We start from the raw sequence: 25521 nt of genomic DNA on the forward strand, positions 1-25521 counted from the left end.
AGCACCCACCACTCAAGGACATGTCATCACGGATACTGATGAAATGCACACTCAAGCAAGCATTCATCAACCCACCAAGTGACATTTAAAAAGGAGTTACTGCAATTTTCTTCTCTCCTTCAGCTTCCAATGGCTTCTAGCTGCTGTTGGCTCTCCCTGCTCCCCAAGGAATGGAGAACTGGTCACGCTCAGCACTCCTGGCTGTTCCCTCGTAACAACTACGACCCCTCCTCCCTTCACAGCTTGAGCGCTTCACTCACACTGGACTCACTGCCTTCCCACTTCCACACATAGAAACACTGAGTCCTCTCCAGCGGCCTCCTGTTTCCACCTCCCACTTTGCCGCAGCAGTAACTGCATGTCATTGCATCAAGCTTTCACAAATGCAGGTCAGAGAGCTTATGCACCAGGGGCTTTCCCCACTGAGCTGTCAGCCTGGCCACTGTGTTGTGTTTGGTTCTTCACTGCTGAACTGCCTAGTACTCTACTAACTACTTTACTAATTACCCTAACCTCTCTAACTGCTTATCTTAAATTTCGTCCAATACCTTTAACTCATGTGCCTCAGTGATCTCCCTCACGTTGCTCTTTCACTAGAAAAACTTCTAGGTTTGGTGAAGCCTTGCTTCTGTTTCAGGATCCAACTCAAATACCTTCCCTTCAGGAAATATGCACTAATTCTCACAGATCATGAGATGTTCTCCCCTCCCCGAGCCCTCAGAACTTTACAGCTGTATTTATTACAACATTCCTCACATTTCACAGTTACATAGACGCATGATTCCTTTATTAGGGTTTTTTTTCTTTTCTTTTTTACGAGACAGAGTTTCTCTGTATTGTTTTGGAGGCTGTCGGTCCAGCCCGGCCTCGAACTCACAGAGATCCGCCTGCCTCTGCCTCCCGAGTGCTGGGATTAAAGGCGTGCACCACTACCGCCCAGCATCCTTTATTAGGTTTTAAACTACTTGGTGGAGTTTTTGTTAACATATGTTTTCTTGAATTTTTAGCACATAATAAAATGCTGGAAATTATAACCATGTACTAAGGATTTATAAGTGAAGACAACATCTGTATTTCAGATTTTGTATTTCTTTTTAGTAATTTCAATGTATCTAAGTGCATATACCAAAGTACCAAGGTTCTCAGAAAGGAAAAAAACAATGCCCCTCCCCAACCCAACTTATGGGACTGAATTGTTAAGCAAATATTTAGAATGTAACTGAATGCTACAGGTCCTGCTTAAATGAGGGAAAGATGGATGCCTCTGTATGGAATCCAGAGCAAAGACAAGAATAAAGCACACAGAACTACAGATAACATACCTGTCCATGAATGGGGGACACGGATCCAGGGGACACAGTGCGAGTAAAAGCTGACTTTTTTTGCCATGATGTGTTAACAGTAAGGTTTGAGAAAGATACGTTTTGATAATCAGTCACTGATGCTGGTTGATTTGAACAAAGTGGTCTGCAAATGTAAAAATATAAGTATACTTAGTTGTTTAGAACCTAATGAAGCACTACCAGTTTTCACACATGTCTAGTACACACTGTGTTTAAACAGGATTTGTAGATAAAATGAATTTATGCACTATGAGGTCATTTACTAAATTTCAGTATTAAAATGGGAACAAAGGCACTGTTGGAAGAACCAGCCTAGACGAAACTGTGACCCAGTATTCACACACTGTCAGCTCACAACTCACTGGGAAGAAGTTGAGGTAGCAGAGAGAGATCCTGCAGGAGGAAGTAAGGCCTTCTTAGGAGACGGAGCTTTTTCTCCGGATGGCATTTTTTCTACATAATTGCATGGAAACCAGCCAAACTTTCCCTGAAAGCTACCATAAAGCCAACCAGGCTCTCCTACTGTTTTTTCATCAACCTATGAGAGAAAAAAAAAGGTTCAGTGCTTATTCTCAGGTTCAGAATTAAGTCCATCTGAAATAAAAAGGTATTTCCTACAAATTATTAGGTTACTATTTCTCGACATGGACAAATTATCTTTTAAATTTTTTTCAAAGTTAAAATATGAGGCCAGGTACAGTGGCACACAACTTTAATCCCAATACACAGGAGGCAGATGAATCTCTGTGAGTTTGAAGCCAGCCTGGTCTACATAGCAAGTTCCAGGCCAGCCAGAGTTAAACAGTGAAACACTGTCTCAAAACAAAGAAACAACAACAACAATAGAATAATACAAAATTATAATATGAAAAGTTACAACAAAAGCAGCATTATATATAGTTTACAATGGAAAAAATTCTTCCCCTATTCTATATATATGCATATTTTTTTCAACTAGAGCTCACAAAGCTCTGGCTGGCCTTAAACTTGTGGTAGTCCTCCTCTCCTAGCCTCCCATGTGCTGAGGTCACACAGTTCTGAGAGGAGTTTCCTTCTTCGCTTTCAGCACTATCTTCGGTTGCTGTTATTCTTACCATCAAAGACTTAAGCCCCTAAACCAAAGTCTGTGGCTCTCATCTCTATAATATGCTGATAGCCCAACTGTTGACTTTGTCACTAAACCGTTCTTATTCTTTCCATCTTCCATAAATAATAGCAGCCTTTTTTTGTATAACATCAATCATTATAATCTTCACTCACAGTCAGATTTGGTTAAACTGCTCCAGCCCATAGAAACTCCTATAATCAACATGACCATACTGTATTATTTATGTACCTACATTTGCCCTAATACTGTCATAACTAGCATTACTGTATTGCTTTTATCTCTTCTAGTTGTCTGTGAGTCTTTATCAACTCCACCTAACAAAGTACACATCTGCTTTCATTAATGAATAAATGAATATGCCAATCATCTCTCATCTCTATTTTCTGTAGACCAGGCTGGACTCTGCCTCCCAAGTGCTGGAATTAAAGGAATGCCCCACCACCACTTGGTTTCATCTCTTATTTTCTATACTTTTCTACAACATACTTTTCTGCTGAAAATGTTACACTCATGGTTATACAGGATCGATGGAATCTTAAAATTAGTTTTTAAAGTTAACATACAAAGTAGTGAGTTTTATCATGACACTGACATGCATATATGTCATTTATTGCATTCTAGTTAATTTCCATCCTTCCATGCTCTGCTCACTTCTAGGTTCCTTCCTTTCCTCCACAGTTTTTAAAAACAGCTTTTTGAGATGTAATTAACGTGAATTTTATATTAAATGTGTTAGTGTAATGTTCTGGTATATTTATATACCTTTCAAGATAATAAGGCATCCATCACCTCCAGCTTCTGCTTGCTTCACCCTAAGTTCTCCTTCCTGCCCCTCCCATACCTCCTGGGAAACACTTGCCTGCTTTATGTTACTATACAGTAGTTTGCATTTTCTATAAAATTGTGTAATATTTTTCTTGTTCTGTTTGTCTCCTTACATGTAAAATAACTGTTTTTGGATCCACCCATGTTGGAATATGATTGCCATTCCTCTTTACTGGAAGTTACTGGTCTATATCAGAATTTGTTTATGCTTTTCCTACTGGTGGACATCTGGGTTGTTTCCAGTGTTTTGCAATTATAAACAAAGATGCTATGGACGTCTGTGTTCACATGGACACTTGCTTTCTATTCTCTGAGGCAGACACTTGAGTAGAATGACCAGGTCACGGTAGATGCATATTTAACTTTTCTGTATTAATAATGGTTTATTGAGTATTATCTTGATATCAGAGACTAAAATCCAAGTTGGTAACTTTCCAATATATATTACCTTTTCCAACATGAATCTCTATGTATTTTCTTACTCATCTATCTCACATGGGTTATGATAATACAACAAAGACCATTTGTTACAAGGTGTAAATGGCCCAAATCCAGTCAGGATTGCAGAATTTAACTTCACCTCTTTTAACAGTTACCAGAAAATGATTAGCCTCTCAAAATTCTCCTGTTCATTTATTAAAACACTGCAAGTGGTGGCGTCTTTTATAATGTGAACTGATAAGGCACAGTGGAAAGAACCCTGGACTTAACCAAAAGACACACTTTCATTCTACTCTGTCACTGCAATGCTGACAGTGATAACTTGTCTGAATGTGAGATTTCTTTTTTGGTACTAATAACTACCCTGTGTGGCTCTGAGAGATGCTAAGAGGGCTAAGTGAGATAATGTTTAAAAATATTTTTAGAAGTATATACAAATCGAAGTTAATATTACAGAAAACACAGCACAGGGTACTGTAATTAGCTTACTCATGGCAGAAAAGGCTTCATTTCTTACCTGAATTATATCCCCAGAATTAAAACTCATCTCATCATGGTTCCTTGCTTCAAAGGGGTACAATGCTCTATAATTCACCAAAGCACTAGCAGTCTCACCTGAAGAAAAGATAATTCCCATCATTTGCTACTTCTGAGTATACACTTCTTACTATGACTCAACAAAGAGCTCTTAAAATCTAAAAGAAAAAAATGAGCATCTAATAGTACAATGAAAATCTGCTTGCCTTAGATTTGTTGGGTTTAAGAGTCTTGACTAGTCATAGAGTAGATGGGAAGCAAAGGTGTAAAGCACTCATCTTAAGTGAGGTAGGAGGCGGCTAAACAAAGTGCTGCCTCCCAGGCTGAGAGAGGCACCTGGATCTAGGGGAGGCTGTGGAGTCGTGCAGACCAAGCCGTGTACAGCAGAAGGCATCTAAGCAGGGGGCGAGACAGGGCTAGATGGGTGGAGGTGAGACGGCGACAGAGCACGAATGTGCACGAGGAAGCCACAGATGAGGCTAGGAAAAGGGATTAGATGAAGAAACATCTATTGATTTACTCTTTTGTTCCAAAGGGAAAACAGAAGGACTCACAAATACATTGGATAAGTCTAAAAATATTTTGTTAAAAAATCTGAGCATACTGTATCACTATTATGAATGCCAAAGTACTCATCTAAAAGTAGACATACTACAGAGGTATATGATAGGAATGGACTCCAAGCTGCATAAGGAGGTATGTCTTCTGAGAAAAGTTCAATGTGAAAGACTTAAAACTTACTGTTGTTTCCCTCACTCAAATAAGGGGCTCAACTATACTCGTTAAGCAAAGTAACTATTTAAGATTATGTCAATTTTGAAAACTGTACCAGATCTTTTACGTTCGTCAATGAAAATACCGTTTGTCTTGTTACACAACTGTACACTTTTCACCCACATTTGATTGAAAGGTCTCCTGCCCTAAAGACGAGCACCATTCTGTGTGCTGTTGCTAGTCTGCAGCTCTCAGCAGATTGACCTGTACCCTTACTTTGTTTCTCAGCAGATCGACCTGTACCCTTACTTTGTTTCGCCTCAGCTTTTCGCTCCTCCTCTTGAGTTTTCTCCTGTGATTTTTCTTCCTGAAGTCGCTTTTGTTTTTCTTCTTCTTCCTTTCTAATACTTTCTCTCCACAAGTTTTCTTTTCCTTGCTTTGCTTTCCTTTAAATAAGAGAAATGAAGAGTTTACATAATGCCCTATTATGTGGTACACTCAAACCAAAACAAACCAACATGCATGCTGGAAGATCTGGTTCCCACTGGCTGGAGAACTAGCCAGAGGTGTTGAGGGATGGGGAAAGGGGGCTGAGAGAGGAGAAAGGGGGCGGGGGAGGAAAAAAGGGGACTGAAGGGGAAACAGTCAGCCAAAGAGAACGATTGGCTAAGGTGAGCGGGAGAACACAGCTGACAGCTCTCCAGACCTCAAATTCCCTGTAAACCCAAGAAGAAAGTAGAAAGGGATTCAGTCAGCAAATCTAAAACTTCTTCCTGTCTCAACTTCTCACAAGAATTCCTTGTGGCATCAGCATTATCAAGACTAGCAAAGGATGTGGCCAGGTAGACCCCTGGGCCTAGCTTTCTTTCAGTATTTTCAAACCCTTGACCTCTGTCCCATCACAACACGCTTCCTCCAGAAGCTTTGTGGTGAAATCTGTGTAGCAGGAAAATGAACCAGGAATATGAGGTTGAAAGCATTTTAAGAGCCTTTTACTTTTTAAATTATCCATAATTTCCAAATTTCTTCAGCAATTAAAACTGAGATAAGCGAAATAAGAAGCTCAAAATAAGCCAAGGTTCTTGTTTTGAACGGGTTACCACACTGTACAATCCCAGAGACATATCTAGCCACAATCTCTGCTACTCTGATAGAGCTGAGGCTTAGGAAGATACTAATGTAGTAGTGGTAACTTTTTCTCTGAATGAGGTCATAAAAACAGATATGAGAGAACTATAATATACATCAGTTCTAATACTTTACTGTCATATACCATAGAAACAATGGGAGGCCAAGAATCCGATCCATGTCTGACTCCTATGTCCGTAGTTTTCACTAATAGGCCATAAAACTTGCTAATGAAAACTCAACGCCTAAAAGGAGAACTGAATTTATAAAATTTAGAATCTGATTAATATCTAAAATTAATCCTTTAATCCCCCTCAAATTTTCATAAGCAAAAGCAATGTGCAACAAAGCTAGTTTATTTATTTATTTTTGGGCAGGGTTTCTCTGTGTAGCCCTGGCTGTCCTGGAACTCCCTCTGTAGATCAGACTGGCCTAGAACTCACAGAGATCTGCCTGCCTCTACCTCCAGAGTGCTGGGATTAAAGGCGTGGACCACCGTGGCCTGGCAGAATTTTAATAACAATATAGTAGAATACATTCATCAGTTATATTAATTACCTTGCAGCCTCATCTTCTAGTTTCTTTTTCTGTATTTGCTCTAATCTTTTTCTTTCAATTTCCTTCAGTTTGTCACGTTTGATTTTATGAAGTTGTTCGAGGGCTAACTGCTGTGTATTATAGCTTTCTCTCAGTTCCTAAGGATAAAATATAAATAAGTCAATACCTAAATATTTTAATCATATTAAATAATGTAGCATTTGCATTAAAACAAATTACTTAGACAAATATAATTAAATTTAAAAGATTTTAAGGTTTAAATAATATCTACTTAAATGATATAAAATGTTGAATACAAGTACATGCTAAATTCACCTATTTCCACATCAGTTCGTCTATAAAGGACAAAGAATACTAAACCAAATATTTGAAGTGTTATTTTCAGTAAAAATGAAATTAATTAAAATATGGAGAACAAATGTTTGTAATAACATTTAAAGAAAACTTTTGTGGGGTGTGTGTGTACCAGAGGTCAAGGTCAAAGTTCAACCTTAAGAGTCATTTCTCAGGTACCAAACTCCTTATTTCTTGAGGCAGACTCTCATTGCCTGGATATTTGCCTAGTACTCTGGGCTGGCTGGCTATCCTCAAGAACCTGTCTGTGTCCACCTTCCCAGCGTTGGGATTACAAGTATACACAATAAATTTTTATGTGTGGTTTTGGCAGGGCTTGGGTGTTCCTTGTATTTCCATTAAGAAGCAATCATTTACTCTGGGTCTAAATGATCAAGCATTTCCCTGCCCAGAATAACTGGTGAAAAGGACATGATCCAAGCTGGGTCAGAGTCTTTTTCTGGGGAAACAGTCACCTTTGTTAGATGTTATAAAGAGAAACTTCTCTGGCTCACTAAACTGAGATAAACTAAATCTGGCTCCTTTACTACCCAGTGCAATCAGGACATAAAAGAGAGGTAAAGCTTAGAGACAGAGGTGGGGAAGAGGGACTGCCTTTGCAGCAGTGTTCTATCCACTCACTCATCCTGGTAGTCTTTCAATAGACACTATTCCCTTGGAATCTACAGAATACTAAACAAGAGTGTGTGTGTGGGGGGGGAGGGGAGGCTGAAAGAAAGAGAAAACTAACAACAGCCAACCAAATAACAGCAACTAAACAAACAACAACAACAGAAGGAGAAGAAAAAAAATACCCTAAAATAATCAAAGGACATTTAAGGGCAATTTGAATCCACTTTAGCTTTCGTTTAAAAAAGTATATGGTGTCCCCTTACCTTCCTACCACAAAACTTCAAACCAAAACCAGGCCAACCTACGTATTTTCACAAACAAGTTGTGCTGTACTGTAGGTCTGGGCTAAGGGCAGTATGGTAACAGATTGTCCACGTGTCTGGGACTTACAGAGCAACAATACAATGCTGTGTTCGGGTTAAGTCTCACACAGCTCTTAGCTTCCATGGTTATAGTTGTTATTTTTGCCTCTCAATTCTACTTAAGAGGAAAGGCTATGGTGACTACAAGGAGAATCCGGGTGACTCAGTGTTAAGAAGTATGCCTCGAGAAGTCCACCATGTGTAGTAACTCAGTGTCTCACAGAGCTGTTGGGAGAGTAAATGAATTAATGTAGGTAAAGCTCTTATAGTATTGCAGGCCACATAGTTAAGGTTCTCAATATTAGCTATCGATGTCAGGAGCCAGAACTAAGGAGACCTACTACATTTTGAGGGAATATAAAGAGCAAACAGATTAATGTCTGATCTTAGCCTGTGTAGGATTAGCCTTCCACCTTATCCTTTAAGACTGAGCTGCAGTGACTTTCCAAGGAGATTTGACTTCAGGCCTTGAGTCCTTGAAATGGGCCTTCTTCCAATGGTTGACTCAGGACAACACGTCTAATAGCTGGGCCCTCTCCCAGAAAAATCTGAGTAATTTTTGTAACTACAAGGTGTGCCAAGAGTGTGAAAGTTGAATATGATATAAAAACTACTCGTTTACAGGTACTGGAACACTGTCAAGGCACCTGAGAGAGGTGAAAGACACCCATCTGATACCCAGCACTCTCCTATTCCAGGGACTCACCCACCCGAGGAGCTGGACAGTAGCTGAGAACATACATCTGATCCACAGTATGGGGCAGAGAGCTAACTGGGAATGAGTTAGACTTTAGAAACCTCAAGCCTACCCCCAAGTGACACACCTCCTCCAACATGGCCACAACTCCTAATTCTTCCTAAACCATTCTACCAACTGATAACCAATGAGAGCCATTCTCTTTCAAGCTACCATAGAAGCACACCAGTCCTGCTTTGAACCAGCTCAGTCAGTAACTGAATAAAGGTGATTTATCTCATTTTGTTGGCCAGAAGCAAAAGAAAAATCACTTCTGGAAAGGCGATTATCAAGTTACAAATGAATATCCAAATTATTTCTGTGATTTTTTTTCATATAAAAGCTTGGATAGTACAGAGAAACCCTGTCTTGTAAACAGAAAAAAAAAAGCTTGGATAGAATTCAACAAAAACCATTTTTTTTTTGAAAAATACCAGAGGTCAAGAGCATGCATCAAGAAATAAGGAAAAGGGCCAGCTGGATGGCTCAGCAGATAAGACTACTCTTCCAGAAGACTCGGGTTTGATTCCCTGCACCTACACTGCAGCTCACAACCATCTATAACTCTAGTCTCAGAGGACCTGATGCCCTCTTCTGGCCTCCGCAGGCACTGGGCATGCACATGGTATACAGACAAACAAGCAGGTGAATTAATATTCATACTAAGTAAATCAAGTATGCAAATTGTAATCTCCAGGATATCTGCTACCAGAAAAGTAGAAGAAGGTATAGCTAGCTATATAGAAGGAAGGAGGAGAGTTCAACATAAACAACACTCAGTTTCTATCCCTCCCTGAAGGAACTAGAGACATTAATGATTGCTGGGGAGGGTGGGTGTAGCCATTGTTAAGCTGCCATAGTCTAAGTAAATAATTCCCCACCCATGCTCAGGCAGAATCCTAACTAAATGAAGTAGGTTTCCAAAAGATGCAAGGAGTACTTTTTAGGAAGGAGAAGGTGTTAAGTGGGAGGGGTAAGAAGGTAAGGATAATGGTGGGGAACCGTGCTCAAAGTACATTAGATATGTGAATGAAGCTGGGAAGGAAAGAAGGAAGGAAGGAAGGAAGGAAGGAAGGAAGGAAGGAAGGAAGGAAGGAAGGAAGGAAGGAAGGAAAGAAAAGTACATGTACTAAAAAGGTGCAAGGTGAGAAAAGAAACACAAAATGAGGCAAAATAATAACAGAAGAAAAGAGAATGACATTCTACAGTCCAAATTTGTTAGTAAGTATATTAAACAGGCCCACTACTCCATTTAAACATACAACTGAAATTATAAACTGTGTTACTTAAAAGATAAAATGTTAATGAAATATATAATAGTTTATAAATATGAAAACTATTTTTGCCCAAGAGGGCAAAAGAAAGCCGGCACAGTTATACTAATATATCAGGAAATATAATTCTTGAAATAAAACTATGTGTATGTGTTGTGTGCATGTTTTTGTATGTACAAGTGTATATGCATGTACATATGTTTACAGGCTTGAAGTCAACCTTAAGTATCTTTCCTCAGGACTCTCTACCTTGTTTTTTGAGACCGGGCCACCGGATGAAATCTGGGGCTCACCAATTAGGATAGGCAGGCCAGCCAAAAAGCCCCAGGGAGAACCCCGTCTGCCTCCTGCCCACACTGCATCTGTCACTTCCTGCACAGTGTTATTAGCATAAGACAGTGCCTAGACTTCTCTGAGAATACCTGGGAATGAATTTGGGGTCTCATGATTGCACGGCCCGCACTGTGCAAGTGAGCTATCTCCCCCGTTTCACCACTCCACATTTTTTTGAGACAGACTCTTACCATGTAGAGACTGTATTCAGACTGGACTCAAAGGCACTGTGGGCCAGGCTCACCTGCCTTTGCCTCACAGTGCTAGGATTGCAGGCAGAAGTCCTAAGGCAAGAAGCCTCCCTAGAGAACACATCATGATATATGGATCCATCACAGTAAACTGCAACAGCTTTAAATCTACTTACACTAACAACAGCCTCTAATCTGCATGGGGGAATCTTACTCCAATCTCTATAACTGAGACAAGACAGTCAGCACTTCAAACCACTTTGAAGGGCAATAGCTTGTAATCTGACAGCCAATGTATTTCTAAGGTTTTAAAATTATTTTTAGTAGAGTTCAGAAGTCCATGAAAGTGGCTAAGGACAAAATTAGTTTTTATTTGTACTAATTCCTATCTGAAATCCAACATTTCCATCAATGGCAGATGCAAGCAATAAACCATCATGATATTACTCACATTTTATGACATTTTCACAAACAGAAACTGAAGATGTTCTTACAATTATAGGTTACTTACTATCATGACTTTAAAAATGATGTATCTGTCACTAAGATCTTATTTAATTCATAAACACAGAATCACTTGAACTTTCATATTTGATATTTTAAAAAGGTATAACACACACACATTTGACAGTGTTGGGGATTGGACCTTGGGCTAAGTGCATGCTAGGCAGGTGCACTAACCCTGGGTGACACCCTCAGCCCCTCATTTACAATACTGTGAGATGAGCTCTAGAAGGGAGCCTGCAGCATAAACATGCTTACGATGCTCTGCTTCAGAAACCACAGCTCCTACCCATGCCTTGCAGCAGCTCTTCAGGCCCACACTTCTGCTGCTGTGCCTCATCCTGGAGACAGGTCTCTGAAGGTACACCTGACACCCAAATCACTCCTTGCCACCTGAGGGCACCACTAACAACTGTGGTGTTGGCAGATTCTGTTTTTCCTCTGTGGATAAGCACTTCCTCAGTTACTATTCCGAGGCAACAGCAGCAGATTTTTACCATCCTAGGTACTTTAGAGATTCTGTGCAAAACTATTTGTTAGAACATGAGGGTTCTCCCTCATGTGCGTGCATGCGTGCGTGTGTGTGCATGCTATTTCACTATCACCTATTGATCACCTAGTCACTGATTCTCATTTATTCATATCCGATCTCTGCACTGATGATTCAATAATAACCCAACTCTGAGGTTAGACCTTTTAAATGCTTCTTAATGGGCCATTCCTACTAGTATGCCTTGGGTTCTACTATTATCAAAGGTAACCGTCAGTGGCTAAATATCCAATTCTTCACACACAAGCTCTCAAGTCTCTGAGCCTTCCTCATACTTGGTACAGCCACTTCAAGGGGGTCTCAGCTTCTAAGAGACCCCCACTCTGTTGGCTTTCTTATTCTCTTTCTTAATCAGCCCTTCCTCCTCTATGATCCTTTCACATCCAGTTCCTACTTCAGAGTTCATCTTTATCCTAATGTTTGTGTTAGTACCTGTAACACCCCATCCCTTCTATCTTGGCCAATGTCTGCTATAATCTCAAACCTGTATGAAGAAGCCCTGAACCTATTTCACTAGCAATTGCTATGCTTATTTCTAAGCAGCTGTACATTAGTGGAGGAAAGTCATATAATTAGGCATCTAATCTTCAATTTAAACTCATGACCTGTGATGAAACAGGCATTTAACATTGCTCAACACACTGTTTTCTTCTCTCAAGCTTGTACTCACCTGCTCCCACCTACCAAGGCCTCTATTTTAGGCTGACTTCTCTCTGTGTAAATTTACTATTCCCCCGTTCACTCTCTTTCCTAAAAACTTTACCCAGAACCCATCAGATTAGAACTCCTTTATATTCCCATCTCAAAATCAGTAAAACTTTTTGCATGTCTTTTCCTGACCTGGAATGGTTATTCCATGCTCTTACCTACCTGGGGGAGAGTCTTTGTAATGATCTAGTATATTCCAAGTCTTGAAGCTTCTAACTTCCTGCTTTCTACCAACAAATGCAACTGCATTCATCTTTTTTTTTCTTTCTTCCAGACAGGGTTTCTCTGTGTAGCTTTGGAGGCTGTCCTAGAACTAGTTCTTGTAGACCAGACTGGTCTCAAACTCACAGAGATCCGCCTGACTCTACCTCCCTGAGTGCTGGAATTAAAGGTGTACCCTTTCTTTTGTTTTTTTTTAAGACAGTTTTTCCCCCTGTATAACAGCTCTGGCTTCCCGGAACTTGTTCTGCTGACCAGGCTGGAACTGCACTTTCCCCATATGTTACACTGGAAGAATTCTTTCTTCGACAGTTACATTTATTTACTTATTTATTTAATCTTTGTGTGCGACCATGTGTATATGATATGCCACAGTGTGTTATGACGGAGCCAGTCCCTTCCTCTACCACATGGGTCATCAGGCTTGGGAGCAAGAGCCTTTTCCTGATGAACTATACTCCAGTCTGTGGAAGCATTCTTCTTAAAGAAACCCTTTAATTTGTGCTCTGGAGATTTTTCTTTTCCTTCTTTTCCATTCTTTCTTCTGTGAGGGTATAAGTGTGTGTGTGTGTGTGTGTGTGTGTGTGTGTGTGTGTGTGTGTGTGCTTGTGTGTAGGCCAGAGTTCAGCATCAGATGTCCTCAATTGTTTTCTGCCTTATTTTTAATAACCCTTTTACTTATTCTTGAGAATTTCATACAATGCATTTTGATCATATCCATCCCCTCTCCAAACTCTTCCTAATTCCTCCTCCACCTCCCTACCTGCCCAACTTCATAGTCTCCTTCTTTTAAAAATAAAGAAAACAAACAAAACTATGGAGTTCAGTTTGTATTGGCCGACTGCTCCTAGGCATGGGGCCTGCCCTGCTCTCTGGAGTATGGCTCATATAGCAGCCACCTTGTTTCTGAGACGGATCTCTCATTGCCTAGCACTGGGGCACAGCAAGGAGTACCACATGTGGCTTTTTTGCATAGGCTCTATCAATTATAATGCTTGTATGATATGACATATACCGACTCTATGATATACGCAGCTCCATCTCCTCCCCTCATACCCTCTTGTCTCCTCACAGTTTTCTCTGTTCCTTCATGTGACACCCTTCAGTCTCACTCTTTCTTACTCTCTCTAGCGTTGCACATCCATATTTAACGGTCTTCACTGCCATCCATTGCTGATCCACAGTATCCAGCTTCTGCTCACTACTCAGCTGAAATGGAACTTTCTGTGCAGCCCTCAGACGGAGCCAGGGCAAGGCCTCAGCACTGTGCAGAGCGATCGCCTGGCATCATCTTACAGTGACCACTACAGAGACTTCTTTTCTTGCTTTCCATAGCTACACTCAAGTTTCCTATCCATTGACTGGCAGACTTCACACCCTTTAGTGTCCTAAGTTGCCTCTGATGAAAGTATCAATAAGCAGTGAAAAACTAGAAGGCAGGAAGCAGAAGGGAGAAAGTAAAGCAAGGCAGAATAATCTGCTGGCCTGTAGAGAACCAATGCTAACGGAAAAATCAGACAGTATTCTATGAGAGCATACAGACCACAAATCTGCACTGAACCTCATTTTACAGTGAACTTTCACATTTGAGTCTCTACATGATCTGTAGCAAACATTCTAAGACCAGATAACCTGGTTAGTCATGTTCCAATCCTATAGATCCATCAACATTTGGGACCCTGTTGCTGCGCTTTTGCAATCTGCCCTACCTCTTCGATAGTTTAAGAGCTGAGGTGTAATTACTGTGGGATGTACACGGAGCTACCTATTGCCATACATTTTAGCACTGAGTAGAATGTGTAACAACCGTCTACAAGGGTAAGTAGGTAAGTGGTTAATATAAATCACCTCCCTTTACACTACATTAAAGGAAGACTTCATTGAATATTTTGAATAGTTTGTGTATTAGAAACAGCAAAGCACATGATTTACACCTACTTTTTTTTAACCTCAAGTCTAAGTGTGTCAGAATACAAGGCCTGATAAGTAATGATGCCCTTGTATGACTGGTTCTTTATATTTTCCTCATGTAGAATTAGGATATAGTCTGGTGCACACAAAACATGACCCTGCCCTAGACTGCAGGAAGAGGAAACTCAAGCAATGGCTTTCAGTGATATGGGCAGTTTATTCTCACATCCCCTTGGTTTTCCCTTGACTCACCCCATTAGTTACCCAGTCCACAGAGATACTGTAAGGGAACCCGTGGGAATCCTCATGAAGGAGGACTGTGGGCAGCCTTCCTGATTGCTGGCATTAAACTCAAACAGGCAGTTAGACAGCAGAAGGATATTAGAGCAAACAGAAAGGGGGAAAAGGTTTTATTGTATACGCTATTCCAAACAAAGATAATCAGATAAAGGCAAAGAATAGTCCAGCTTAAAAAAGAAAACAGTAAAGTAACTAAAAAGGAAGCTAGATATTAGAAAATAACCTTAAGTAAGAGGAAGAGGTTGTTGAGACAGCTTAGCAGAGACAAAAGGCACTGAAGGACAGAGTCATCCATACTCCCACACTGTAAGATAAGGCAGACAAAAGGCCAGTTAGACTCTGTTACATTAAAAATAATTTAAGGAGGATAACTTGACTGGCTTGTTTGACCATCAGTGACCAATGATCGATCATGTTTTAATTTTTCGAAAGAATGTATCTTTGTGTAAAGCACAAAATCAACACTATTCACCTCCATTTTCTGTCCTTAACTGAAGCCACCATGATGTCATTTCTTTATCATGTTGTTTATTCCAGAGCTGTTGCTACTGCTCCTTTATATAAGTCAACAAGATAAAAGCCATATGAAGAGACAGCTTTCTTAAAGAATTACTATGTAACATTGTATGCTTCCATAACTTCATGCATAGTTAGCCAAGACGAACAGAGTCTACTCCCAAAGTTGAGTAAATACCATTCGTTTGGATTTTAGCATTCCAGTCATAGTTTCAGTAGCCAGCTAACTTTTAATACCTCCATTCATATGGCTTCAATATCCAATTACCATCACCCCAAAAGTATAACACACAGTTTGCTTGGGCACCTGCTCTGCCACAGTGGCAAACAATAAATCAACGAATCATGAACTATATGAAGTTTATAGTATCAGATTCTACTTTAGATTTCCCTAAGTATTATATTGTTTCATAAAGGTTAATTATATTAGAATAAAGTGACAAACAAACAAGAAAAAGAATTTAGTGTGTTAGAAAATCTTCCATCAGAGCAATTTTGAAATTTCCATGTCCACCCCTTCTCCCTGTTTTGAGACAGGGTCTCATGTAGCCCAGGCTGGTCTTAAACTCTCTAGGTTGCTGTGGAATGGCCTTGAATTCAAATCCTTTTGCAAAAGTCTTCCAACTTCTGGAATTTACAGGTGTGAAACACCATGCCCAGCCTGTTTTCTATTTTAGTTCTGAAGGACTGACAAACACAGTTTTTGAAATGCAAGGATGCCAATAAAAAGAACACATCGTCATCAAAACTTGGACACTCTGGAAAAAATATTTAGTCTTATGACACTATATTTACTAAACTTTAGAGAACATTAAAAACAGTATGATTCTAGTAGATGAAGTGATATAGTCAATTATGAAAATGTAATACAAGAAGCAGCTATAAAGACATGAAGATAATAGAAGATAAATACCTTCAGTTGATTGTTAAATGAATCCATTTCTGAGAGCTTAGATGCAGTTTCTTTTTCAAGAGCATCTAATTGTTCTTTAAGTCTTTGGCATAATTCTTCCTTTTCTAATGATTTTTTATGAAGTAAACTGATCCCTGAATCTGAAGTACAAAAATATCAAGTCAGTTTACATTTGGGAGTAGTGCCTGTCATTTCCTGTCTGCTCAAAATGATGTAACTAGAAAAATACAAAGGGCATACAAAGACACATAGGTGAGTAGAAGAGAAAATACCTTTTATGGTCTCTTATAATAATGTGCTTGAAGGAAATAGGTAGGAGAATAGGTTCTCTATCGAAAGGATCGGGTCTTGAAAAACTCCATATCAGAAAAGGTGTTTGCCCAAACACAATAGGCATGATACCACCTGCCTTATTAAATGAGGTGAATATAAAGCCATGGCATAACGTGTGACTCACAAGTGTGGCTTACAGTATATACTCAGTTGACAAAGTAAGCTGCTAAGGTAGCTTTGTACTTACGCATAACAATCTCAAGAACAGAGTACTACTCACAGCAAGGACCCAACATGCATCACTAACAGGACTATTTAATAACACATTTTAAGGGGTGAGAAGAGAGGGTTTCACTGTACATGGTTTTTAAAAAAATTTACACAAGGATAGAGAAACTAGATATAAATATAGTGTTTTCCATTAAAATGAAATAGTAACATTACTATTTAAATACATATTCTAAAATTTTGTATTTTTAAGGTATAGAAATCAAGTATAGAATTTTAATAAAATTAAACATACAGAGCAAAAAGTTAAGTCCTCCTTCATCTGAAACCCTAACTTCTCTGTTTAAGCATTTGTACTTTAGATATGTGTGTATTCATCCAACTTCTACTTAATAGGCTCATTATTATGTACAGCATTCTGCAACATATATTTATTTATTTGTTCATTTAAATTTTGGTGATAGTGGAGATTGAACCAGGGCCTCATACACTCACGCGAGGTGAGCACACATGCCCAGACTTAAGTAGTTTTAAATTTAACAACATATCCTATCAATTAGGAAATGTTGACCTAGTTCCATTTCCATAGTAGTCTACATTATGGCTATTCCATTTTAATATAACTAATCCCCTTTTGTGGTACAGTTCATTTTGATGGTAGGTACCATTCTACTCTTTTTCTGAGTTCAACGATTTTAGATTTCACATGTGAGACCACACACTTTTTTATTTCCATGGCTAACTTATTTTACTGAGTCTACAGTCTCCAGATTATCCATGATGACACATATGACACTGCTGTTTCCCTCTTTTTTAAGGTATAATATTCCATTCCATTTCTCCCCACCTGCTTTCCTGTTGATTGACATCTGCTTCCGCCCTCGGCTATGTGCAGGTCCTACAGTGAACATGGGAGTGCACATCTACCTTTGAGATAGTGATTTACTCCTTTCAGACCCACACTCACATGTGGGTCATCTGGGTAGTTTAATTTTTAGTGATTTAAGAATCTGCCTTACTACTGTCTATATTTATCCGTGATGATTTACATTCCCACCAATGGTGTGTCACATTTTCCTCTCTCACCAACTCATATATTTCTTATCCTTCTGATAACATCTATCCTAACAGGTCTGAGGGGACGATTCAATGGTTAGCAATGGTGACCACCTTTCAAATACCTACTAGTCATTTTTATCTCTTCTTTGAGAAAAATTTTTACTCAGCAGGTCTTCTGTTCATTTTTAAGTTGGGCCATATGGAGTTTTTCTGTTTGTTTTGGGGAACTTTTTTGTAATTGGGTTGTATGGATTCCTTATATATTTTGAATATCAAACCCCTATCAGATATATGATTGACAGACATTTTCTCTCAGTCTGTGGACTGCCTTTTCATCTTGGGTGTTTTCTTGGCTATGCAGAATTCTATATTTGATGTAGAATGACTTGTTTCATATTTCTTGAGCTTTTGATAATATCAAAAACTGTTTTTATGATAATTTTCTATTTCTAATTATTAATTTTGGTGATTTTTAAAAAAAAGTGTTAATGAGGCTGAAGAGATAGCTCAGTAGTTAAGAGCACTGGCTGCTCTTCCACACCTCTAGGGTTTGATTCTCAGCACCCACATGGTGGCTCACTGCTGAAACTTCCATTTTGGTGGATCCAATGTCCTCTTTTGGCCACCTCAAACACTGCCCACATGTACTGCCCAGACATGAAGACAAATGAATAAATAATTTTTTTAAAAACCTGCTAAAACAAAAAAAGGGGATACGAAGATGGAGGTGAGATGAAGAGGTAGGGATGGATCTGAGAGGAGTTGGGGGAGGAGTAAATATGATCAAAATACATTATATGAAATTCTCAAAGAATTAATAAAAATATTAACATGGTTGCAAAGGACATCAAGGTACTTTTGTCTGTCCTCTTCCAGGAGTTTTATATCTTGTATTTATATTTAGGCTTTAATTTATCTTTGTTATTGGTTTTGAGACAGGGTCTCATTCTTTAGCCCAGGCTGAAATGGAATTTGCTGTGCAGCTGAGACTGGTCTCAAATTCATGACGATCCTCTTGCTCAGTCTACAAAGTTCTGGGACAGGCCTGAGCTACTCTGCCGAAGCCTAGGTCTGTAATTCATTTTCAAGTATGGGAAAAAATAAGGGTCAATTTCACAATTGGCATGTGGTTATCCATTTTCCCCTATGCTATCCATAGATCAGATCAGGCTTTCCCATTGATTACACTGTGAGTGAAAAGAAACCTTTCCTTTCTTTAGTTATTTCTTGTCAGGTATCTGGTCACAGCTATGAGATAAGTAGCTAATACAACTTACTATAATGTTTTTCACATTATTTAAAAATTTTTAATTTATAGGCAAAATATCATTTTAATGGAATAATGCTATTTTAAAATAGCAACATATTACAACAATTATTCATGAAGGAAACAAAACAAAACTTAGAGACTTACCAGGTGTGTTACTGAGTTGCATGTTTTTAATTCTTTCATTTAGTAGTTGCTTTTCAGGTACCAGATAGATAAGCTTATTTTGGTATTCCTTTAGAAAAGAAAATTAGAATCTGATTAAAACAATGTAAAGTTTAAGGTTTTTTGAAAAATTTAAAACCTGATTTTTTGAGACTCAGAATAGAAATACTACATGGTTGTAGTGTAGAATTATATAGGATCTAAAAAGAAAATATTTAAGCAAATACATATGAATGGCCAGCTGAAATGTAAAGGTAATAAAGAAGACCTTCATCAATGGAGTATCTAGAGACCTAACTTTTCTGTAGTATAATGGGGGACAGTTGGCAAAGAATGACAGGGGCTTCTATGTACTACACCGTATGTGTAAACAGGCCACAACACTCCATATTGTATAAGTATGTATAAAAGAGGGATTGCAATCCTGGGGAGAAATGAGGAGGCAGTTTTAAACCAGGTAAGAAATGGCTCTGTTTTGACAGGGGAAGACCAATTATCCACCCTTGCAATGAAATGTTCTGTAAGAGGTCTCCAGGTGGAGAATACTTCTAGTGTCCTGATTTTCAAATAGCAATAACTGAACCAGACTCCACAAGCAAAGAAGTCCCAGTCTCTGCAAGGAACATTCAATATTCTCTCACCACAGTTCTGAAATGAGTAACTTCAAATAAGAATTTCCTATAGGATAAGACATGAATATGGGTGTCCTGCCATAATTCCAGGGCTGACACATGACTCCCAACGCAATGGTGGCAAGGGGTAAGGTTGTAGGAAGTGATCAAACCGTGAGGACTTTCCCTCATTACAGGGATTAGTGTCCTGCCTTGCTCACTGGCCCTGTGAGAGTACAGTAGACCCATGTCAGACAGCATTAATGCCTTGATCTGCAAATGCACTAAATAGTATATAAAGATTTTTTAAAAATTAAAGTTCAAAGTGATAATATGTTTATGTATAAATTTAAGCAGAACCTAGCTTACATCTAACCTGAGAACTTTCTGATCTTTTCTATCATAAGTCTGCCAGAAAGTTAGGGGCTCATGACTCCCAAAGCAACTATCTATTATGAAGAACTGCTGATGACTGTTTGTGTTTAAGGACTATTCAGTTGCAAAAGACCTACCTGCAGTTCTTGTTGAAGTTGTTTGATTTCCATAATTTCCAGGTCACACTGCTTATCCAAAACTTCTAGCTCAGTTTTTTGTGTTTGCTTTCTGATTCGGACATCTTGAAGTCTGCCTGAGATCTGCTGGTGTTTTCCATTCTATAGGAAGACCAAATGCATATATACAGTTAAAAAAAAAAAAAAGGAAAAAAAAAGACAAGAAAAAGTGCTAACAGGATGTTAGTGCTTCAGGAGAAAAATACTTTTAGTTAAATTTCATAGTTAGTCTGAGAAAAAGGACTATAATCCAGTGGGATCTGTTATATGTTCATTTATATGAAGAGTTATTAGCAAGAAACAAACCACTCTCTGAGCAAGATCCCATATGCTATGTGAAAAGGCACAAATATAACACACTGAATTTTTTCTGAAGTATGTATGTGTAACTATGATAAACAATCTCCAAGTATATTTAATTTATTCTTTAAATGTTCTCTGGCTTCTATTTCTACCTTCAATGCTATCTTCTAATCTCCTTTAGTTAAAAGTGTCCAGAAGGAATGTTTGGGTTTCAATCATTTTCTCATATACTAATGTTCTTTTTCTTATACAAAGAGTAGCCTATTCTTCCCTCCCTGGGGAGGGGAAAAAACAGAGAACAATATGGTCTAAGATGAAGGGTGTAGTGGGGTCTAAGAGTGAATTGTCACCTCACCCTCCAAGCCAAATTTGTCTAATATTTAGAGAAACACACTTGAAAGAGGTAATTAGGGTCAAGAAAGGATTTGGATGGGCCCTAACCCAATCTAACTGGTGTCATTGTAGGAACAGACAGAAAGCGCACCAGAAATGCCCATGCACAGAGAAAGACACGTGAGGACAGAGTGAGGCCTCACTGGGAACTACACCCTGACTCCTGGCCTCTGGAACTGCCCAAATCTCTGTTTAGGCTTCTCAGCTGTGGCATTTTGTTATTACAGCTATAGCAATAACAGTGAGGTGAGAAAAAATGAGTTATCACTGCTGAATGTTTGACTAGATACCATGTCTTACATTTGAAAAATACACACTAAAAGGAACATGCTACATAAACTCCAGAGCTTATCTTATCTTTAAGGTGTGTAAGTGCAGACTGAACCTCTCCAGACACTGACTGTTGTGCTGGCACATTGCCCTAAACCTCAAAGGAAACAGTCAATGTTAAGGTATTGTCTTACTTTAAATTATTTTTATATTTATTTACTTGTGTGTGTGTGTGTGTGTGTGTGTGTGTGTGTGTGTGTGTGTGTGTGTGTGTGTGTGCGCCCACAGAGGTCAGAGAACAATTTTGGGAGTCATATGGGTCCTGGAGACTGACCTTAGCTTGCCAGGTGTGTCAGCAAATGCCTTTATCTAGTCAGTCCAATCATCTCCCATTTTTAAGAAAGAATACACCATCAAGATGATGGTTCTAATAGATGCACACACTGCACACAGAAGCTAAAAGCTTAACATCTCTGGTGTAGCACTGTAGCATGATTAATAATTATGGCTTGTATACAAGGTAACTGAAAGCCATAAAATAACATCTTTCTGAGTAAAGATATTGTGATGTTCTATTTATTTATTTATTTGGTTGTTGTTGTTATTAATTAATTAATTAATTTTTATGACATAGGGTTTCTCTGTGTAGCCCTGGTTATCCTGTAACTCACCCTGTAGACTGGGCTGGTCTCAAAAGAAAAGGTTTACCTGGCCTCTGCCTTCCAAGATCACATAGGTAAGCAGATTGTTTTTTCCCCTTTTTAAGTAACTGAACCTTTCTTATTTGGGCAAACCCTGGACAGATAATGCTAGCACTATAAACACCCACATAAACTTCAGCCATACCACCGCTTCCAACTCAAGATGGAGACTCTTCTTTTTAGAGTGCAGTCTGACGATTTCTTCTTGTTCTCTGTTCTTTTGATTGAGAAGCTCCTGTCGACGGATTCGTTCCCATTCTAAACGACGCTGTCTTTCAAGCTCCTGTTTTGCTGCCTAAAAATATCAAGTTATTGTTAACTTTTAAATTAAAAATGCATTGTTGAAAAACTCATGGGATGACAGTCGTTAGGACTGAGTGGCCAAAGGGTAGGTGAGGAAATTTAGTTTTCTCAATGGGCCCTAAGATATGCACAAAAGTGGCTTTTATTCATCACTTTTTGTTGCTTCACAGAACCATCTTTTTGCTATTGTCATTCTTTTTTTAATAAGCTAAAGGATGGCTTCATAAGTAGAAAAAGTAAGAAGAATAATGATGTTTTTATTCTTGTATTGGAAAAGAATTAATTCCATTTACAATTTTCAAAGCACTGTAATTTACTGTGTTCCATTCCTGGCCCATTAAAGCACAGCCAATGTTTTTGGAGCCTCTGTAATACTAGGCCCGCTTCTGGATTCCTCTCTGCAGCTTCACCTCCCTGGGCTTCAAGTCTTCTGACTGATTCTGAGTCCTGAGCTTGCCTTCACCCAGTGACTTCCTGCTATCAAATTAGCTGTGCACTCAGGCCTCCTCTGATTGGAGCCTCACGTGGGCATGATAAAGTTCCCACAAACCTCTACCATGAAGCCTTTCAAATCCTTACATACACAGGTCCCCTCATCCAGGGAAGGGAGAGTCAGTTTTGCCCGGGATAAAGAGTGACAAGACACAGATGGAAAGGCAGAACGAAAGTGAAAAGGTCAGCGTATTCTTAGTGGGTGGAATGTGCTCATTCAGTAAATCAGTGACTTTCTTAGGAAAGAACTTGAAAACAACCTCTCGTCTTTCTATCTCTTTTCTCCTCTCTTCCTCCCGCTGTCTCTCCAGTTCTCTCTGTTTCTCCAAGCGCTTTTCCAATTCCAGTTGTTTCTTCCATTCTTGTTCTTGTAATTCTCTCTGTTTTCGCTCCCACTCTTCTTTTTCTTTCTGGGCTTTACGCTCAGCCTCCCTCTGCTGCTGCTCCAACAAGGCTTGGCGTCGCTTCTCCAGTTCCATGTTTCCTCGTTCATAGTTGGCTTTCCGTTTGTCCTCAAAAGTAACTAAAAGAAAGAAAGGAAGAGAAAAGAGAATATGTTTTCTCCCACAATCCACAGTTCAGTACACTCTGGTCTAGCGGTCACTGAGTGCTTTTGCTCTCAGATTATTTCTCCTAAAGATACTTTTAACTAAAATGTAAATAGGAAAAAATTTACTTTCCTGTAGTAACATTAATTTAAAAAAACCTACAATTTTCTACATTTGAATCTATTCAAACATACTTTGACTATCCAAGTCAATAAAAATATTGGTTTACCTTTTCTCAGTGCCTTCTCCAAATAACCAAAGTTGAGCTTTATCTGCTGTATGTCATCAACTTTTTGAAGAAGGTTGTTTTCTTGTTTGGTTTGTTTTGCAGCTCTGAGGATCAAACTCAGGGCCTTGCATATATTGGCCAAATTTTCTACTATTGATCTATAACCCCAGTCTTTTCACTAACTTTTTTAATAATTTAAAATAGCTATGTGTACACTCTTTCAATAAATATTTAAAACTTTTTTCAAAGCTAAAGATTACATTACAAAACTTGATCTGGTTTCGTCTCCCTAATGTGAAAGAAACACTGATTTTCCAAATATATACACTCTCCCCTCTTCCTTCATCATTTTCAGTTTTACTCTTCATTAAATAGAATAAATAATTAAAACATCCCAATGAGTTGGTGACATAGTTCCATGACAGAAATGCTTGAGTGGTTTATTTAAGTCCATGGATTCAATCCCCAGTAATACACACACAGATACAAATTTCACTCATTAATTTTTCATATAACCTATAACTTTAAGTCTATACAAACTAAATATTTATTTGTACTTCAAAATAAAATTTAAAATAAATAAAATTAATTTTAATTGTAAAATATATAAACTAATTAAAAGTATAAAATTAACACCTGGCAATTTCTTCTGAGGCTCTTCTTCTTGTGTTTTCTGATATGAAGGCAGACTTCCATTAATGGAATCCATTTGCTTCCCCCCTCTAAGAAAAATAAACAACAAAAAGCATCACATAGTCAGAGAATTTTTAGACTAGAAATACAGATTGTCAACATTGAAAACAACTTATCATTTAAAATATAGTCCTGAGGACATTTAAAACACAGTACAGCATTTTGTTATAATGTACAGAGACTTGGATGTTAGATTCAGCTGATTGCTAATCTTAGGCAAGTTTTTCTTAATCTCCAGCTAACCTGATGAGTTCCTTCTCTATGACATGGTGAAAACATCTCCTCCTGTTATCTACTCCTTCCCAGCCTGACTCATGGAGTATGAAAATCAAAGGAGAGAGTAAATATTAACTCTCCTCTTAACTAAAGCACAGGCTTCAACAGAGTCTGAAGTGAAATCATCCCTAAGTGATGAGAGCCACAGCTCTGCAGCTCTCGAGACACTTGCCTGAAAGATGGAGGAACGAGCTCTGGAGGTAAAGTCAGTGGCAGTGGCTGCCCAGCTTTGGCCATGTCAGTGAGGTGCATCGCCAGGATAAACTCTTCGGCTTTCAGCTGCCCATCACCATCAACATCAGCCAGAGTCCTGCGGGAAATGTGAAAATGTGCAATTTACAAAAGCGACTCGTAGTTTTTACTGACTAACTTAAGAGTGTAGCTTTTATTTTCATGAGTAATAATAATTGCAAATGTTAGGTTAATATATTTTAGTAAAATAAAAACATATATAGATAATGAGTCAATTTTCACAGCCCCCCCCCCAAAGAGGGAAAACACTGACTTATGGCAAATGTCCACTCTGAGAAGGTGATTTATCATATTTCAATTCACTATGTTAAAAATGAAATCATCTCTGGATTGTAACATAAGTCATTATATAAAAGAAAACTACAGTGTTACCTATAAAATAAAGGTTAAGTTCTCAAGAAGGTATGCTTCCCAAGTGAATATTAACTTTCCAAAGCCCACCTCTATGAAGCATGCAAATTTCCATACAAACAATTACTTCTCTGTCTGTTTTTTCAGAAACAATCTTCCAAAAGGATTTCTGATAATGGAGAATCTATAGCTGAAAGCATTAATGGACACTCACCAAATAGTAGCCAGCTGAGTTTGGGACAGATTTGACTGAAGAAGGGCATTTCTAGCTTGAAAACCTGATCAAGAGAGAAAACCACAAAGAGAGACCTCTTTAACATCATGCCAATAATGTTGCTGCTTTCTTGGAACATTTACTGTCAAAATGTTTGTACCAAGGACCAGGTATTGAGCATTTGGCAGTAATCAAACACAGTACT

The 25521-nt window shown here is 38.6% G+C and overlaps 1 protein-coding gene across 4 annotated transcripts in view; it reads right to left on the reverse strand.

Moving 5' to 3' along the window:
* The window catches only part of Itsn2 (intersectin 2), a 102427-nt gene that overhangs the window by 42836 nt on the left and 34070 nt on the right, over positions 1 to 25521 (reverse strand). For 3 of the 4 annotated variants that reach the window (XM_040730887.1, XM_040730886.1, XM_040730888.1), the window contains exons 9-22: positions 25317 to 25380; positions 24672 to 24809; positions 24167 to 24252; positions 23014 to 23276; positions 22104 to 22253; positions 20253 to 20393; positions 19112 to 19199; positions 16138 to 16277; positions 14932 to 15012; positions 6655 to 6791; positions 5278 to 5414; positions 4235 to 4332; positions 1706 to 1881; positions 1323 to 1467 (exon numbers count right to left, since the gene is read on the reverse strand). In XM_040730887.1, coding sequence (XP_040586821.1) covers positions 1323 to 1467; positions 1706 to 1881; positions 4235 to 4332; positions 5278 to 5414; positions 6655 to 6791; positions 14932 to 15012; positions 16138 to 16277; positions 19112 to 19199; positions 20253 to 20393; positions 22104 to 22253; positions 23014 to 23276; positions 24167 to 24252; positions 24672 to 24809; positions 25317 to 25380 — 1844 coding nt within the window. The remainder of the gene's footprint in view (positions 1 to 1322; positions 1468 to 1705; positions 1882 to 4234; positions 4333 to 5277; positions 5415 to 6654; positions 6792 to 14931; positions 15013 to 16137; positions 16278 to 19111; positions 19200 to 20252; positions 20394 to 22103; positions 22254 to 23013; positions 23277 to 24166; positions 24253 to 24671; positions 24810 to 25316; positions 25381 to 25521) is intronic. The other variant, XM_040730889.1, reaches the window with a different exon arrangement.

The sequence above is a fragment of the Mesocricetus auratus genome, unplaced genomic scaffold, assembly GCF_017639785.1.
Source record: "Mesocricetus auratus isolate SY011 unplaced genomic scaffold, BCM_Maur_2.0 Super-Scaffold_100024, whole genome shotgun sequence".
NCBI classification, from domain to species: Eukaryota; Metazoa; Chordata; class Mammalia; order Rodentia; family Cricetidae; genus Mesocricetus; species Mesocricetus auratus.